At 36.1% G+C, this 17,311-nt stretch overlaps 5 protein-coding genes, 1 long non-coding RNA gene and 1 other non-coding gene across 8 annotated transcripts; 4 read left to right on the forward strand and 3 right to left on the reverse strand.

The window, feature by feature from the left end:
* Window positions 1-437: 437 nt before the first annotated feature.
* On the forward strand, window positions 438-3,498 carry AT2G45750 (S-adenosyl-L-methionine-dependent methyltransferases superfamily protein). The gene is made up of 5 exons (NM_130138.3): window positions 438-1,230; window positions 1,790-2,000; window positions 2,080-2,380; window positions 2,452-2,853; window positions 2,938-3,498. Exons 1-5 carry the CDS (start codon window positions 577-579, stop codon window positions 3,263-3,265), a joined length of 1,896 nt encoding a protein of 631 aa, NP_182099.1. The 5' UTR covers window positions 438-576; the 3' UTR covers window positions 3,266-3,498.
* A 1,367-nt stretch (window positions 3,499-4,865) lies between these two features.
* Window positions 4,866-5,757, reverse strand: BAP2 (BON association protein 2). The gene has a single exon (NM_130139.3). It carries the CDS (start codon window positions 5,668-5,670, stop codon window positions 5,047-5,049), a length of 624 nt encoding a protein of 207 aa, NP_182100.2. The 5' UTR covers window positions 5,671-5,757; the 3' UTR covers window positions 4,866-5,046.
* Window positions 5,758-9,009: 3,252 nt separating this feature from the next.
* CPFTSY (signal recognition particle receptor protein, chloroplast (FTSY)) lies at window positions 9,010-11,663 on the forward strand. The gene is made up of 11 exons (NM_130140.3): window positions 9,010-9,475; window positions 9,583-9,687; window positions 9,764-9,837; window positions 9,949-10,007; window positions 10,119-10,156; window positions 10,329-10,449; window positions 10,537-10,605; window positions 10,698-10,780; window positions 10,896-10,964; window positions 11,060-11,122; window positions 11,211-11,663. Exons 1-11 carry the CDS (start codon window positions 9,170-9,172, stop codon window positions 11,322-11,324), a joined length of 1,101 nt encoding a protein of 366 aa, NP_566056.1. The 5' UTR covers window positions 9,010-9,169; the 3' UTR covers window positions 11,325-11,663.
* An 813-nt stretch (window positions 11,664-12,476) lies between these two features.
* Window positions 12,477-13,106, reverse strand: AT2G45780. Its single transcript, NR_143780.1, has one exon. It is a non-coding gene; the product is annotated as an other RNA (non-coding RNA).
* Window positions 13,107-13,596: 490 nt separating this feature from the next.
* PMM (phosphomannomutase) lies at window positions 13,597-15,940 on the forward strand. Its single transcript, NM_130142.4, has 10 exons — window positions 13,597-13,911; window positions 14,004-14,070; window positions 14,469-14,545; window positions 14,629-14,664; window positions 14,791-14,846; window positions 14,931-15,030; window positions 15,111-15,206; window positions 15,292-15,381; window positions 15,480-15,531; window positions 15,623-15,940. The coding sequence occupies exons 1-10, from the start codon at window positions 13,798-13,800 to the stop codon at window positions 15,673-15,675; spliced, it is 741 nt and encodes a 246-aa protein (NP_182103.1). The 5' UTR covers window positions 13,597-13,797; the 3' UTR covers window positions 15,676-15,940.
* PLIM2a (GATA type zinc finger transcription factor family protein) lies at window positions 15,863-17,200 on the reverse strand. 2 transcript variants are annotated; one of them, NM_130143.4, is made up of 3 exons: window positions 16,795-17,200; window positions 16,575-16,703; window positions 15,863-16,491 (listed from the first exon to the last, which is right to left on the reverse strand). In NM_130143.4, exons 1-3 carry the CDS (start codon window positions 16,927-16,929, stop codon window positions 16,075-16,077), a joined length of 681 nt encoding a protein of 226 aa, NP_182104.1. In that variant the 5' UTR covers window positions 16,930-17,200; the 3' UTR covers window positions 15,863-16,074. The 2 variants fall into 2 exon arrangements, with proteins under 2 accessions (NP_182104.1, NP_001031545.1); NM_001036468.2 differs by having other exon boundaries at window positions 16,575-17,111.
* AT2G09665 lies at window positions 16,106-17,200 on the forward strand. Its single transcript, NR_140578.1, has 2 exons — window positions 16,106-16,377; window positions 16,463-17,200. It is a non-coding gene; the product is annotated as an other RNA (long non-coding RNA).
* Window positions 17,201-17,311: the final 111 nt, after the last annotated feature.

The following is a 17,311-nucleotide window of genomic DNA, read 5'->3' on the forward strand; positions in this document are numbered from 1 at the left end:
GTGCAATTGGGATTGCGTCTCTTTGCATCCAAAGGACCCAAACGGACCCCTCATCACCTATGTATCAACCTTCACTCGCTTCACCGGAGCGTGCACTTTCACAAACGCGGATTCTCAAATCAATTTTACTTCTTTTTAAAATAATGTTAAAAGAATAAAAGATATATTTCTCATAATACAATGCATGAATATACTACAAAATCCTTAATTTTCCTAATTTTCTAAAAGATAAAATCTAATAATTCGCTGAAAATGGAAAAGAATAATATTTTGAACAAAATAATTTCCCCATTGTTGCCTATGACTAGCTCGCACGTTTTAAGCCTAATCTCTCACGAATACATAAAAATAAAATTAAAACTCATTGACCCTTTGACCTTAAAGCGCGTACCTAACACTCGCTTCTATTTTCTCTCTTCCCTTTATATTACACCATCGAACCACTTCATATCAACCCTTGAAAACTTCACTCGTCACACATTCGATTCTTTCATCGTTGTGTCTATTATAAATATATGTCAATTTGGTTTCTAAAAAATTCTACCATTGATTGATTGATTTTTTTTTCTTTAAGAGATGAATTTATTTACAAGAATCTCATCTCGGACTAAGAAGGCCAATCTTTACTACGTAACCCTAGTTGCTCTTCTCTGCATCGCTAGCTACCTTCTCGGTATTTGGCAAAACACGGCGGTTAATCCACGCGCCGCCTTCGATGATTCAGACGGTACACCGTGCGAGGGATTCACCAGACCTAATTCTACGAAAGATCTCGACTTCGACGCGCATCACAACATTCAAGATCCACCTCCGGTGACGGAAACCGCCGTTAGTTTCCCGTCGTGTGCCGCCGCGTTGAGCGAGCACACGCCATGCGAAGACGCGAAGCGATCGTTGAAATTCTCGAGGGAGAGATTGGAGTATAGGCAAAGGCATTGTCCCGAGAGAGAAGAAATCTTGAAGTGCAGAATTCCGGCGCCGTACGGTTACAAAACGCCGTTCCGATGGCCGGCGAGTCGTGACGTGGCGTGGTTCGCTAATGTGCCTCACACGGAGCTTACGGTTGAGAAAAAGAATCAGAATTGGGTCCGGTACGAGAATGATCGGTTTTGGTTCCCTGGTGGAGGTACGATGTTTCCACGTGGCGCTGATGCTTACATTGATGATATCGGACGGTTGATTGATCTCAGCGACGGCTCTATCCGTACAGCCATCGATACCGGTTGCGGGGTACGTTCAAAATTCTCTTCACTCTAATTAAACCGAACCACCCGGTTCGATTTTATTATGCATATTCGTAATCTTTATTTTATTATATTTCAAATTTAAATAAAGAAAAAAATAGAAGATTTTCCGTCACCGATTTGTTCAATCGAATAATCTGTTGGGACGTCAAATATTAACTAAAAAGATATATTCATGCATATCCATATCTAATCTAAATTCCATTTGATTAGTTTACTCTCATATAAGTGAACAATAATTAAAATTTGGAATTAGTGCATCACAATTTTGTAGATTCAATGTTAAAAATGAAAGCATATTGTTTCAACATTTTTGGTTTCTGAGTGTGACCCACTAAAGTCACCTAATCGTCTAATGTCACTGTTGACCTACTCATACTCTACCGTTAAACCTGTAAAGTTGAAAAAATAAACTAGTAGTTGAGTCAAAATGAAGAATATATTTTCTTGTCTCTTAGTTTGACTTCATTTGTCAAAACAAGAAAACCATATGTCTTTTTGAGTTTTATTGGTGTGATCAATCAAATGTGTCTTTGGTTTTTCAGGTGGCTAGCTTCGGTGCATATCTTTTATCAAGAAACATTACAACGATGTCATTTGCACCAAGAGACACACACGAAGCTCAAGTCCAGTTCGCACTCGAGCGTGGTGTGCCGGCGATGATCGGAATCATGGCTACAATCCGCCTACCGTACCCTTCTAGAGCCTTTGATTTAGCACATTGCTCTCGTTGCCTTATTCCGTGGGGCCAAAACGGTTCGACTCTAAACCCTAAATAAGTAGGAGATTACTCCCTTTTGAGTTTTGAGTTCTAACACTTTGTGTTGTGTTGCAGATGGGGCTTACTTGATGGAGGTGGATAGGGTTTTAAGACCAGGAGGGTACTGGATACTTTCTGGACCGCCGATTAATTGGCAGAAACGGTGGAAAGGGTGGGAACGGACCATGGATGATTTGAATGCAGAGCAGACTCAGATCGAGCAGGTCGCGAGAAGCTTGTGTTGGAAGAAAGTTGTTCAAAGAGATGATCTTGCTATTTGGCAAAAACCCTTTAACCACATTGACTGTAAGAAAACCAGAGAGGTTTTGAAAAATCCGGAGTTTTGTCGTCATGATCAAGATCCCGACATGGCCTGGTAATCAATCAGTTTCTATATCTAAGATTTAGAAATGTTAGAATTTGGCTATAAATTTTGGAATGATTCAGGTATACGAAGATGGATTCTTGTTTGACACCATTACCTGAAGTTGATGACGCTGAGGATCTAAAGACGGTGGCCGGAGGGAAGGTAGAAAAGTGGCCGGCTAGATTAAACGCGATTCCTCCGAGAGTAAACAAAGGCGCTCTCGAGGAAATCACACCTGAAGCTTTCTTGGAGAACACGAAACTGTGGAAACAGAGAGTTTCTTATTACAAGAAGTTAGATTACCAGTTGGGTGAAACCGGGAGATACAGAAACTTAGTCGACATGAACGCTTACCTCGGTGGATTCGCGGCGGCTCTAGCGGATGATCCGGTCTGGGTCATGAACGTTGTCCCGGTCGAGGCTAAGCTCAATACGCTCGGTGTCATCTACGAGCGTGGTCTAATCGGAACGTATCAAAACTGGTAAGTTTAAACCAAACTTAAACTAAACCGGAATTTTTCTTGTGAAAGGATATGATTTACTCGGTTTTCCTTCTTTTTTGTTAGGTGTGAAGCCATGTCGACGTATCCAAGAACGTATGATTTTATCCATGCTGACTCGGTTTTCACATTGTACCAAGGTCAATGTGAACCGGAGGAGATATTGTTGGAGATGGACCGAATTCTTAGACCGGGTGGTGGTGTGATTATAAGAGATGACGTGGACGTTTTGATCAAGGTTAAGGAATTAACCAAAGGATTAGAATGGGAAGGTAGAATTGCTGACCACGAGAAGGGTCCTCATGAAAGAGAGAAGATTTACTATGCGGTGAAACAGTATTGGACCGTTCCTGCGCCTGATGAAGATAAAAACAACACTAGTGCTCTCTCCTGATTTTTGAGTTTTTTTTTTCTTACAATGTTTTTTTTTTTTTTTTTCAATTTTTTATACAACAATAAATTCTCAATAATTGTTGTCATTATTCTTGTCTTATGAAATAAACAAAAAATAGTTTTCCAGATCGATTGGTTTTTACAAAACGTATGGACCTCCTGCCCACCTCTGCTCTACCCCTTTTAGTTGGGGCTGCCTACATAATTCTTTTTATAATTCCAAGTATGTTAAAGATCAATTATTATTATCATATGATGATGATCCACTGTATTTATGATTATGTAATTTTCTTTAACATGATTCAAGTTTATTAAAAATTACAAAGCAAAAGAGCTAAAAATAAAAAATTTGTTTGAAAGCTATCACTACTTTATAAGAAAATCAAACCATATCAAATTATCAATACTTTAGGTAATAGGTGCAAGGAACCTTCTTCTTCTCCCCGTTCTCATCTAGCTCATTGATTTCGGTCATATCCAAATACTAGAACAAATTCACATCCGTTCTGGTCAATGTCTGTTGTGATCTCGCCAGGCATCTCAAACTTTTTCTTAATGGCTCTCAAACCCCTCTCGATGTATAGGCCATCAGCGGGTAGAAATTTGATAGGTCGCCTACCTTTGAGTTTCCGCTGGGGTATCTTGTATGCTCGTTCGAATGTTTGCTTGAGTAACGGCTTGTTGGTATTGAGGTATTGCCTTGTGAGAGGGAGTTTCTCATCATTTGAGTAGGATCTTGAGCCAAAATGAAATAAAGTAAAAGAACGATGATATTACATTGAAAATTTAATCAAATAGATTTTTTTTAAAGGTTAAAGAACGATGGTACAAACATATATGTCATCCATTACCCATCTAAGTCTTTTATGGCCTACGAGTAGTTGAGGAACTAACCTCGTTCACAGCAAGAGTGATATTCTTGGCTGCTTGTCGAAAGAATGTTGATTTCCTAGCTAGATTGAGCATCTACAATTTCAAACAAAACTCATTATAAACCAAATTATATAGAAAAAATGAAGAACATGATCATGCAAACTCCAACCTCTAAAAATAAAAAGTCTCACCTTTTTGGTGAAAACAATTATTGATAATTTGTTAAAATTAGTTGTTTGGTTTGGTCATTTAATACCAACATATATAAATTGACTTGAATTTTAAGACTATGTTAAAAAGAAGTAGGATAAAAATGTGTTATTTGGATTGGTCATATAATAAAAACATTTGATAAATAAAGATGATTATTTATTATTAGGATGCTAATTACATGGTTTTTCAAGCACTATCTCAACCAGAAAATGAGAAGAAAATAAAAAGAAGAAGCTTAGATGCTCAACTATCCCGTCTTTATGTCAAACGATTCTGATGGACCCAAATCCATCATTTATGCGCAATTTTCATAATAGCTACGCGTCTCCCGCATGTCGAACCGGGCTTCCATCAAAGTGATAGAATCACAGACGACTAGTTGTTTTTGTTAAAAGCTGAAAACAAAAACTTATATAGTTAATGCATTGTAGTGGAAATGGGAGATTTCATGACTAGTCTTATTATTTCAGAAAAATAATCTGATACAAAGCTAGAACTTTTTTTGTTTCTATCTTGATTGTTGAAGCGTTAATTCTCAGAAGACTTGTAAGTTAAAGATGGATTTTATTTATTTTATTCATTTAAAATTGTTAGATTAATCAATGATAAATCAAACGTTTATTTATGGAATAAAATATGACAAAAAACATCAAAGATAAATCTGTGCATGCATATATACGAGAAAATAAATAAAAATTAAGACGGCCGTTGATACGCACACCAAACAGGAACGCCGGTGACTACACGACCACCACCATAACCAGCAGTCGAAACCATTGATGAAGATGTCCTCGGTCTCCACATTTGATTATTCCTCGCCGCCGCCGTAGCTTGCCAAGAACACGCAGCATAATCCACCGGAGCCACCGCAAACGACGACGACGGCAACGATGATTTATGATCATTACCGTCAGGTTTCACCATGATAGACACATTGACGATTCCGCATTTGTCACCATACTCATCTCTCAACCTGTAACTCAAGAAATTCAAATGCCCTTGTGGAGCAAAACCTCCCATGAAATCCGTCACCGGAATCTTGGCGTAACCTACGTTTTTGTCCCTCCCACTACCACTTGTGCGATAGTAAACCTCAATGGATATAAACCTTACACTTGCGTTTATTGGCATCTCCATATCAAATCTATCTTTCCAAATTGGATAACTCCCTCCTAGTTCATCCACTTTGGAAGCCCAAGATTTCTCATCGATTCTCACAACGCTGTATGTTTTCTTCTTCAATGGTTTTCGATCTACCTTGAGTCCTTCCGCTGAGATTACCTCAATCTCCAGTGATCTTTTGAATGTTGAATACGACATGGTGTGTTTTGTGTGTTTTATGTTTCTATATGTATAAGTCTAATCCTCTTTGCAGGAGATTCCTTATTGTTTCGTTTCGTGAGATTTGTTAGAGAGGATGAGTTTATATTATATAGCTTAGCTAAATTGACTGAGGAACACCGTCCCTTTTCGTAGTTGTTTCCAGTCACTTTCTATTATTTTTTTTGTTCTAAGTATCTTTTTTTCTCGGAAAGTGCAAACAAAATTTATTTTCTCACATTTTGTTTTTGGTTTAAATTGTATTTTTCTCACACTAGACCGTTTGTACAATTTTAAATTTTTTAATCCTAACGGGTATATATTCTTTTCTTATCACGTAACGGACCGGGTATATATTTTTATTCTGAATTTTGATTTCTACATAAAATATAATTCCATGCTTTTCTCAGGGGATGATGGAATAAAATAGATAGGAATAATGACGTGGTCGATCGGATGGTTCCTCGATGCTTTGGCCGGTGGCATGATCAACGGTGGTGTGCGGCGTGACTACATAGATGCGTGTTATTAATTTGATTTGATGACGACATCACTACATAATTAACTTATTTGCTTAATTTCCTTAAAGTCAGAATTATTAATGGTTTGTTTTAAAAGATTATTCAGTAGCATTTTCCAAAGAATAGACGCCTCTCCACTACAAAAGACATCTTCATATTCGCTTTGTTCAAATACTTTTTGTTTTCCGAAAAAGAAAGAAAGAAGAGAAAGGCTCTCAGGCCTTAGAAATTTCACGGATGTCTTTTTTTGTTATACAAAGTTTTGTCAACAAGTGCAATTTGTTATAATACGCATGCATTCACGAAATTAGAACCTTAGTTTGAACAGAATTATGAAAGTAGTAACTTGAAGAATACAATTGTGTACGTAATGTTTTGGGAAAAGTCAATGGAGTCGTTGATACGGCACGTGTCGAACACAAGCGATTAAGTTGACTTGTTTCTGAAGGAAACTGTGGCGACAATTCGAACGAAGTTTCAGGTATTTTTTGCATCATTCTTGCCAAACGTCGACGGGACGCGTTTTTTTTTTGTCTGCACCAAAATAATCGACTTTTAAAACCTGTGATCCATAGCCAGTTAATAATTTCAATAACAATTTTATCACAAAATGTAACAGACTATATATAAATTAATCGTATATCTTCACTTTTGAGACTAATGTAACAAACGTGCTCTTATCATATAGTGATTGAAACATTTAAGGAGCAATTAAACCCCCTCGTTAACACGAAAAGCTGTGATGGCCATTGGCATTGCACGAAGAACAACTTACCGTCCCAGAACACACTAGAGCCGCTGCCGCGCTTTCTCACATTTGCGTATATATATAATTTTGATCAATTATTTTGACGTAACAGTTAATTACATTAATACAAATTGGTATTGTAGTCGTAGTTACGTGATTTATCCCAATTCAAAGTGGATGTAGGTAATAGCTGGGAAAGGTAAAAACTGAAAAATCTTGGCCAACAAACACATGCATGCATGGCTATACATTGTAAATTACATATGTCAGCAGCATCGTGTCGTGAGCTAAGCTAAATAGCTGTGGAAATGTTCATATATTTAACAATAGTTTAAAACTGCAACGATGTGGTCGCTCACTCTATAATGTATTTTTGCGAGATATTATTATATGTATATTATCATATGACCCAAGATGACCGATGGGCTTAGCTTGCAGTACTGATGAATAAATCATTACAGACTGTTTCTGGAAATTTGTTGTTTGTTGCCCAGTTATTTCATGGCACATGGATTAGGCACTCATATCAACTATGTAGTACTTTTTCTACAATGTTGTCGTGTTGACTTGATAAAAGTATACAGTCAATCTAGGTCAATATCTACTAGTTCTTTCTTATACCGTTTTTGGTGGATAGCGGGAATGGAATTGCTAATTCTAACTTACAAGGTATGGTTTACGAATATTGTAAGTGTTTTTTTTTAGAATGCCAATTCAGATATTCAAAAAACGGAGAACATGTACTAGTCATTAAATATAGAGTAATAGAGTTAAAAATCTATAAATTTTGACCGAATACATATAAAAATATAAAAAATTAGAATAATCACCAAGTATTTCTCGGTGCTTATTAATATAAGAAGATAGAATTTAAAAATGGCTACCAAAAACAAAAATAATAAAAATATTTATTAAAATAAGCAAATTGTTAATTAGATAATTCAACAGATTTGAAATTTATAATCGGCCACTTGTTTTTTCTTTTATAATTAGAGACTCTCAAACCAAAATCTAAAGTAATTTACACGATATGTATATATAAAGTCAGGTCTAAACCACTGAATTTAGAGATCCGATCCGTTGATGGGAAAACTCAACCCACATTATCAATTCTGTGGAAAAAAGATTGTGATTTATTTATATTTTTTGTGTGGAACACATGTATGTACTATAACTGTGTAGTACATGCATATGTAATTTCAAGTACTCGTTAAAGAAAACAGACCAGCAAATTGTCTTAGTAACATTTTTCCACATACCATCTAATCGTTCATGACATCGTTTTGCTTATGTCACGTTTATGACGCTTGTATGAATGTGTTCGGCTGTTGGTGTACCAAATATACGACAAATGCGAAACATAAGAGAAAAAGATAAGTTAAACGTTATACCTAAGGAAACAAATTTGGAGTCTTCACTTTTGGTCGTCCTCAGCAAACAAATTTGGTGTATATAATAATCAAAATAGGCGAAGTCCTATAAATTGTTTGCCAACAAAATATAAATTGTCAAACTAGTATTCGCCACAAATGCACTTTTGAGTTAAAATTGAATCACGTGTGAAGAAGTTGTTGGACTTTGTTTACATCCTTTGGATCAAGTCTTAAAGTCGTTCTATGGACATTTGAGAAATCTACGGGAAATAGAGGCAAAAGAAAAAGAAATCAAATATAGTAGTAGGTTTTAAAACATACATACTTTGTACCAAAGCTTAATGGCGCCATCAATGAATGAAATAGTTGATGTGATTGTAGCTGAATGATTGCTAGTTACTTGTTGTGCTCGTTTGAGGATAAATCTTATGATTTCAAATTTCCAATATCTTTGAAAATCGTTCAAAGTAAGATATAAACATACCTTTGAAAGAGAAATTAGTATATAAACAAATAAAACTAATTATAGTTTTCAAAATGATAACTGTAGATGATTAACTATTTTCTCTCACTAATTTACTAACATATCCTTGATAAAACTTGTAATCTAGATAGATAGAATATAAAAAGACGTAATCTATTATATACAAAACAAATTTGTATTTGAGGATTTTTTTTATTTATAATTATAATTAATAGTTTTCAAAAAATTAAGCATTAACGCTGCGTTTTTCATTATTCATTTTTTTGCAGATTGGTTCATTATTGGGAAACAATAGAAACGTAAAACGCAGCGTATAAAAAAGATTATTATCCAGTAAGTCAGTAACTTACACAGATTCTCTAGCACAACTGCCATGGCAACTTCTTCTGCTCACCTCTCGTTTCTCGCCGGACGTATATCGCCGTTCTCCTCCGAACGGATCGGATTATTTCCTCTCAGAGGAGAATTTCGTCCACGAATGACCCGGTTCCGGTGCTCGGCCGGACCGAGCGGATTCTTCACGCGGCTGGGTCGGTTGATTAAGGAGAAGGCCAAAAGCGACGTGGAGAAAGTTTTCTCCGGATTCTCTAAGACTAGGGAAAATCTAGCAGTCATCGACGAGCTCTTACTCTTCTGGAATCTTGCTGAAACAGACCGAGTTCTTGATGAATTGGAAGAGGTTTTTTAATTTTAAAGCCATCTTAATTCGAATTATTGTTGATTCTCTGGGTTTCAGATGCAAATGGAGTTTCCCTGAAACCTAATAGTGGGAATAATTCAATGTAGGCGCTTTTGGTTTCTGATTTTGGACCGAAGATTACTGTTAGAATTGTGGAGAGGCTAAGAGAGGATATCATGTCAGGAAAACTCAAATCAGGAAGCGAGATTAAGGTTGATTTGAACGAAATTGTGGTTATGTTAGGGATTAGGGTTTATAGCTAGTTGATTGTACTTCTGAATGGTGTAGGATGCATTGAAGGAAAGTGTGTTGGAGATGCTGGCTAAGAAAAACAGCAAGACAGAGCTTCAATTGGGTTTTAGGTTCTCTTCATTTAGCTGTGTTACTTGTTATTCTTTCACGCCTCTGCTCTGTTGAAGTGGAGTTATGAAAGATTGTGGTTCTAAGTCTGGTTATATGTTATGGTGTATCAGGAAACCAGCTGTTATAATGATTGTTGGAGTGAACGGAGGTGGGAAGACGACATCTCTTGGTAAGGAAATTGGCATTAATGCTTTAGAGTGGGAATTCAAATGACTAGCTGGTTTGCTTTGGCTTAGCCACAGAAAGATTTATGTGAAAGATTCTGGCTTTTGTTTTTCAGGAAAGCTGGCTCATAGATTGAAAAATGAAGGAACTAAGGTACACCTTTCATGTTTGATATCATGTAAACTAGATCCTTTTTGTTCTTCTCTTGAGAGTTGAGACTAGAAAGTGGTTGCTCAAATAGGTGATGAGAAATTTTGCCAGGGTAGGTAGAAATAGAATTGAGTATCAGTATGTTCATCAGCAATCCTGCGATGATTTGTCATAGGTATTAATGGCAGCAGGTGATACATTTAGAGCAGCAGCAAGTGACCAATTAGAGATATGGGCAGAGAGGACTGGGTGTGAGATTGTTGTGGCTGAAGGAGACAAGGCTAAAGCAGCCACGGGTAAACCAATGCATTGTTATTTTGGCTTGCCAGTATCGGTGTTTGGTGCACAAACAACTTTAACATGTTTGTTCTGTTTCTGAATAGTTCTCTCAAAGGCTGTGAAAAGGGGGAAGGAGGAAGGTTATGATGTTGTACTGTGCGACACATCTGGACGTAAGCATACAAGAGTTTGCTTGCTGACTTAAAAAACATGCTTATGTACCGTCTTTACTGAATCTGAGGAACATTACACCTCTTTATGTAAGGTCTCCATACTAATTACAGTTTGATGGAGGAGTTGATTGCGTGCAAAAAAGCAGTGGGCAAGATTGTCTCTGGTGCACCTAATGTGAGTGAGCCTTTTTACTTATCCTATTCTGTTATCTTGCTTATATTATTACACTCTGTTAGTCTCCAATTTCGATCATGCGTTAGCTAAAAATAATATTTTACGGAATTGTTAGGAGATCCTACTTGTCCTTGATGGAAACACTGGTTTGAACATGCTTCCACAAGCTAGAGAATTCAACGAGGTACCATACGAAACTACCTAAACCTAGTGATTCTGGCTCCCCAAACTAGAATTTCTTCGTAAAATCTTGAGGTTTCTGGGTTACATTTTTTTCAGGTTGTTGGTATCACCGGTTTGATATTGACGAAACTAGATGGCTCTGCTAGAGGAGGCTGTGTGGTAAATATCTCATAAAATTTTTGATCTCATTCAAAGCTCTTATTTTTCATTAGCTCTGTCATTGAAACTGGTTCTCCATGTCTTGCAGGTCAGTGTGGTTGAGGAATTGGGCATTCCCGTAAAGTTTATCGGTGTAGGAGAAGCTGTAGAAGATCTCCAACCTTTTGATCCGGAGGCTTTTGTGAATGCTATATTCTCTTAAGCCATAAAACCTCGTCTTCTTCAAAAAGCTATCATCTTCAACGCAGGCCAGAGCCAAGTGGAAAATTCACAGTGAATTCGCCGGAGATGCAAATGGAAGCATTCCTTATTTTCTTGGAGATCTTAGGTTGACAAGCTTTTTCTGCAATGGATGCAAGTTTCGATTTTTAATGATGTGACAAAGCTCGTTTGCACACTGATAGTGATCACACAAGAATGTAACGAGTCATAGGAACTGCTTGTGTCTCGTCTCACTACTATTTTGTATATTGTTAATGTTGTATTTGAAAGGAATTACAAAGATTGATAAAAGAACAATGAGGGGAGGAAAACCGTAAAAAAGAAAGAAAAAAAAATGAAACTTTTTTAAAAAATATTCATAACTTGTATATAATCCACAAAACGATGCAAAGGTCAAATGACATGATCCATAATTCGATTAGTTTTCATATCATTTTGTAAAAATTAATATTCAAATTTAAAAATAAAAACTGTAAAAATGAAAGAATAAAAAACAAAAATTTAAAACTTTTGAAAATATATTAATATGAAACTTGTATATTAATTCTACAAAACATTGTGAAAACAAGTTGAATTAGTGGTATCGGCATACGACTTCAAATGACAAGATCCAAAATCCGGTTAATTTTTATTTTATTTTGTAAATCTAATATCCAAATTAAAAGTTAAAAACCATAAAAAAGAAAAAAAAACAAAAATTTTAAAATTTTTCGAAAATGTTAATAATTTGTATATTAGATCTACAAAACGATGCGAAAACAAGTTAAATTAGTGGAATCGGCTAACGATCAAAAACTGTAAGAAAGAAAAGAACAAAAATAAAATTTATAAAAAACCTCTTAGAAAAATATTAATAACATGTATATTAAATCTATAAAACGATGTGAAAAACAAGTTGAATTAGTGGAATCGGCTAACGATCAAATGACTAGGTCAAATGACAGGATCCAAAATCCGGTTAGTTTCCATATCATTTTGTAAATTTAATATCCAAATTAAAATTTGAAAACCGTAAGAAAGAAAAGAACAAAAATCACCTTTAAAAAAAATATATTAATAACTTGTATATTAAATCTACTAAACGATGCGAAAACAAGTTGAATTTGTGGAATCGGCTAACGATCAAATGATTAGGTCAAATGACAGGATTCAAAATCCGGTCAGCTTTCATATCATTTTATAAATTTAATATCCAAATTAAATTTGAAAACCCTTAGATGGGAAAAAATCAAAATTTTAAAACCTTATAAAAAAATATTCATAACTTCTATCTCAGTTTGTAAATCTAAGTAATTTAAGGGCTAAAAAGAAAATAGGGCTAAGAATTGACTTTTATGGCGGGCTGAAATTGATATTGTTGGGCTTTGAAGAATTGCACCTTAGTCCTGAGCCCAAACGACACCATCTCTAATCTTACGGCAAAGCAGTCCTCCACCAGACCACCACCGTTATCGGAAACGAATTCCCCAGTCTCTCCGTCGCGATCTCCGTCGCTGATTGTCACGAATTACGATTCACGAAGCCGAATATTTTTATTGAAATAACCATTAGAACTTAGAACCGCCAAAACAGATCCTAGAGCGAGTATCTTCACCGCCATAGCGTTCATGCAAGTCTTCGTCACCGGATCTTCACTAGCGCCGACGATATAATTAGAAAAAACCATAACCGTTTCTCTGAACCGCTGATCGATTAGGTTATATACAAAGAAGACTTTTGAAGATCCTCAACGTAAAGAGGATTCGATTCTAGGGTTTTTTTCTTCTCCTTAGTGCGAGATTTTCTTATCTCTTAATGATGAAGTAAGTCCGTATTTATAGATTGGTGTGAGTTAATTAATTTCCTTTTTTTATAAAACAAAATATTACCGTTACATTACATATTCTCCGGTTTACCGTTGCATACAACCGTTTAATATAAACGTTGCATACAACCGTTTAATATAAACGTTGCTGTGTGAAGTGCACGCTCTTGTTCCTCTTATCATTTGTGTGAAAATACATCAAATATCACCTTGTTTTTTTGTCAAGTGCTCTCGTTTGAATTTTTTTTTGGTTATAAAGTCATATTTCCCAATTTGCATAATGATATACAAATATAAACCGGATGGCCCAAAAAGGCGAAAACCATTAGTAGTACTGGCCCAAATTGCTTCTTCATAAAATTAATTGTTTTCGGCCTCAATACTATTTCATGTTTTTTGGGTCAACAACGTCCAAGTACCCTTTATATAACATAAATAAGGATTGTTAGAAAAGAATAATTTTGATGTGTCACGATTATTTTATCAACCAATCACTGATCTCTAGGAGAAAAAGTGAGGACCCATAGTTTAAGCGACACTCTTTGGTTAAAGAATAAAGATTAGATCGGTCCAATTTATATATTTACATGTTCCGCCATTATCATCTTCTAATTTGAAAACTCTTCATCATTCCCTACCACCGGATTCAATGGCGGCGAAAATTCCCGGAGTGATCGCTTTGTTCGACGTCGACGGTACTCTCACAGCTCCAAGGAAGGAAGCTACTCCAGAATTGCTCGATTTTATCCGAGAATTGCGAAAGGTATCTCATTGATCCATCGTTGCTAAGTTCCGTTTCTGTTGGTTGTGTTTATGCCTACTTAGTGTTTGATATAATGTATGTGAGAGTTTCAGGTCGTCACTATTGGAGTCGTCGGTGGATCTGATCTAAGTAAGATATCTGAGCAGCTTGGCAAAACAGGTACGACTGTGATCGGATCGGAAAAACTATAACCTGCTGTAGAATTTTCGATTTGGTATTCAAAGAAAGGATATTTTCCTACTTCTATTAGAATGGTCTCTTTTGCTCTTTTCTACTATATATGGATGGATCCTTTAAAAGTGGAGACAAACTATATAGATTTTCTCTGCTTCAAATCTTTGACTAGATCCATTAGTAGCATGCATACAGAAGATCCTTGAAGTCTGTAGATTTGGAATTTGGGATAGCTGCTGATCATTAAGTTGGTTGAGTTCAAATTGTGGAATGAGTTTGATTTACCTAAGTCTTAGTTCAAGAAGGAGTTTTAGATCTGGCTCTAATTTTCTTGCCTTGTGAGATTCTCTTGGCTTAAACTTTTGAATTTGTAAATTTTGCAGTCACAAACGACTATGATTATTGTTTCTCTGAGAATGGTCTTGTCGCCCATAAAGATGGGAAATCCATTGGAATTCAGGTGCATATGAACCTATAGCTTTACTTACTTACATCCACATTGTTGTTTTATCGTTTCTTAATAGTTTGTATCTTTTTTCTCAGAGCCTGAAGCTGCACCTTGGAGACGATAAACTCAAGGTAAACTCATATCACTGTCCTTCATGTGTCGTAGCAGCAGTTGCTTTAGTGGTTTTATTGATGTTGAAGTGTATGCAAGTATATATGTATATAGATAGTTTCTGATAGCGTAAATTGATGATGCAGGAGTTGATAAATTTCACGCTGCACTACATTGCAGACCTGGATATTCCAATTAAGAGGTATAACGTGGATCCAACTGCTAGTCTCTAATCATGTTTGCAAAGTGATAAGATGATTTATTTTCTTGAAATTTGTATACATAGGGGAACATTTATTGAATTCCGAAATGGAATGCTCAATGTATCACCCATTGGTCGCAACTGCAGCCAAGAAGAAAGAGATGAATTTGAGAGATATGATAAGGTAGAAGAAACTATATTTAGTTTGTTCAATTTCTTATAGAATATATTTTGAGCATTGTCATTCAACACTTTTTTTAAAAGGTTCAAAACATCCGACCAAAGATGGTAGCTGAACTTCGTGAGCGGTTTGCACATCTTAACCTTACTTTCTCAATTGGGGGACAGATAAGCTTCGATGTGAGTAGAATCAAAATGTGGATTATAACAATTTCTTAAATCCATTTTTTGAGTCACTGAGTCTAATCAAATTGTTATGACTTAGGTCTTCCCTAAAGGTTGGGATAAGACTTACTGCTTGCAATACCTCGAGGACTTCAGTGAAATCCATTTCTTCGGTGACAAGACCTATGAGGTATAAGACTCATCTCAACTCTGCAAATCTATTCATTAGAGTTGTTGTATGGTTTCCGTTGAGCTTGATGGGTAAAAATATGGCTTTTACTTCTGCAGGGTGGAAATGACTATGAAATCTATGAATCACCAAAAACAATTGGCCATTCAGGTCAGCTACTTGGATATATTATCGTTTAATCTCTGTATGTTTGTGTTGCGAGATATTTTCATGACAAATAGGATTGTTTCTGTTGTTGCAGTTACGAGTCCAGATGACACAGTGGCAAAATGCAAGGCTCTGTTCATGTCTTGAAACACTACTCATCTCAAGAACACAGTGTCAAGAGTTTGATTCTTCTTTGGCGAAATCTCACAACTCTTGATTACAAGAAATGGAGAGAAGTGTGTTTGAATGCTATCTATACCGTATGTTTTGAATTTTGATTCATCAAATAAAATATCTTGTTATAACCTTTTGTTTCAGAACATGGTCCTCAAAGTTTTAAAACTAAAGGTTAAAAATATCCTCTTCAAAAAAAATTGGATGTTAAAGATTTTGTTTACAACAGATTCTCTCCAAAAAGAGCTTTAAAACTTTACAAGAATTTACAAGAAGAAACAACAACAATTTGTATTTATATATTCATTAAACAGAAACGCATATAAAAACTTCAAACTTGAGAACTGATAAGATCATTCCTCCACGACATTTTCAAGACTCAACGACCGGCTCAGGCTCCTCTTCTCCTGCAGCTTCAGGGGCAGCGTCATCTTCTTTTGCTTCGGGAATTGAGGCGGTGTCGTCAGGTTTGTGATCATCAGAAGGAGGAGAAGCGCCACCAGAAGAGGCGGATCGACGGTGGTTAGCAGCGGCTTGATGGACGTGATTGTAACTGCCTTTCTCGAGAAAGAGCTGATTGAAGTGGACTTTACAGTAGAGGACGCCATTAAGAGAAGCGTAAGAAGAGTGAGTCAAAGGACAACCACTGTGTGTGCACCTGAAGCAAGTCTTGTGGTAACTTTCTCCTTCCATTGTTACTTTCTCAAGTGGGTAAACCGTCTTCTTACAAGTCGCACATTTGTCTTGTGTTCCACTGAAGAATGATGATAACTTGCTTGGAGTTCGAGTCTTGCAGTATCCATCAATTGAGACAAATCAGATGAAAAAAAAGAGGAAATAAAAACAAGATGATGAATCTTTGAAGACATTACCAGATGATCATTGGGCTTCTCGGTCTTTCCTGCCTGAAAATTCTTGCTGTAATTGCCAGATTCTTTGAAAAGCTGTTCGAAGTGTGGCTTACAGTAAAGAACTCCATCCATTGATGAGTAATTGCTTATCTGTGTTAAGAAAAGATGTGGTCTTTTAAAACAATGAAGCATTGTCGAAAAACAGAGTAACAATGGAGGAAGAAGAAGAAAAGAGAAATACCACGAGAGTGCCTTTGCAATGGGTGCATCTGAAACATGATTTGTGATAAGTATTACCCTCTAATGTTAACAAATCCATCACGTACACGGTTTTGTCACAGGCCTTGCATTTATCCAATGTTCCTGTAAACGACATTTTCTCTCTTTCTTTCGGATGTTAGATTCAAAAAGTTTGTTCTTCGTTCGCCGGTTCTTGTCTTAGGACACGACCAAACGACGACGAGAGAAAAAACACCAGGTTTTGTGTTTTTTTCTTTTCATCTCTCAAGTTCTCTGTCTTATTTATCAAAAATTCTTGAAGAAATGAGAATTTGTGGTAATTTTGGTTCTAGTGGTAGAGATTCGAAAGAGGAGAAGCCATTCAATCATTGTCGATCATCAAAATTCTAATTTCAATTTTACAATTTTAGACTCCGAGCACAATGAAGGGTATCGACGTTTTCAGCCGTACGCTCTGTTTGCGGAAGATCCGAAGATCTATTTTTAAAAATTACGAGAGAATAATGATAAATACAAAG

This window comes from Arabidopsis thaliana, chromosome 2, assembly GCF_000001735.4.
Source record: "Arabidopsis thaliana chromosome 2, partial sequence".
Classification (NCBI taxonomy): Eukaryota; Viridiplantae; Streptophyta; class Magnoliopsida; order Brassicales; family Brassicaceae; genus Arabidopsis; species Arabidopsis thaliana.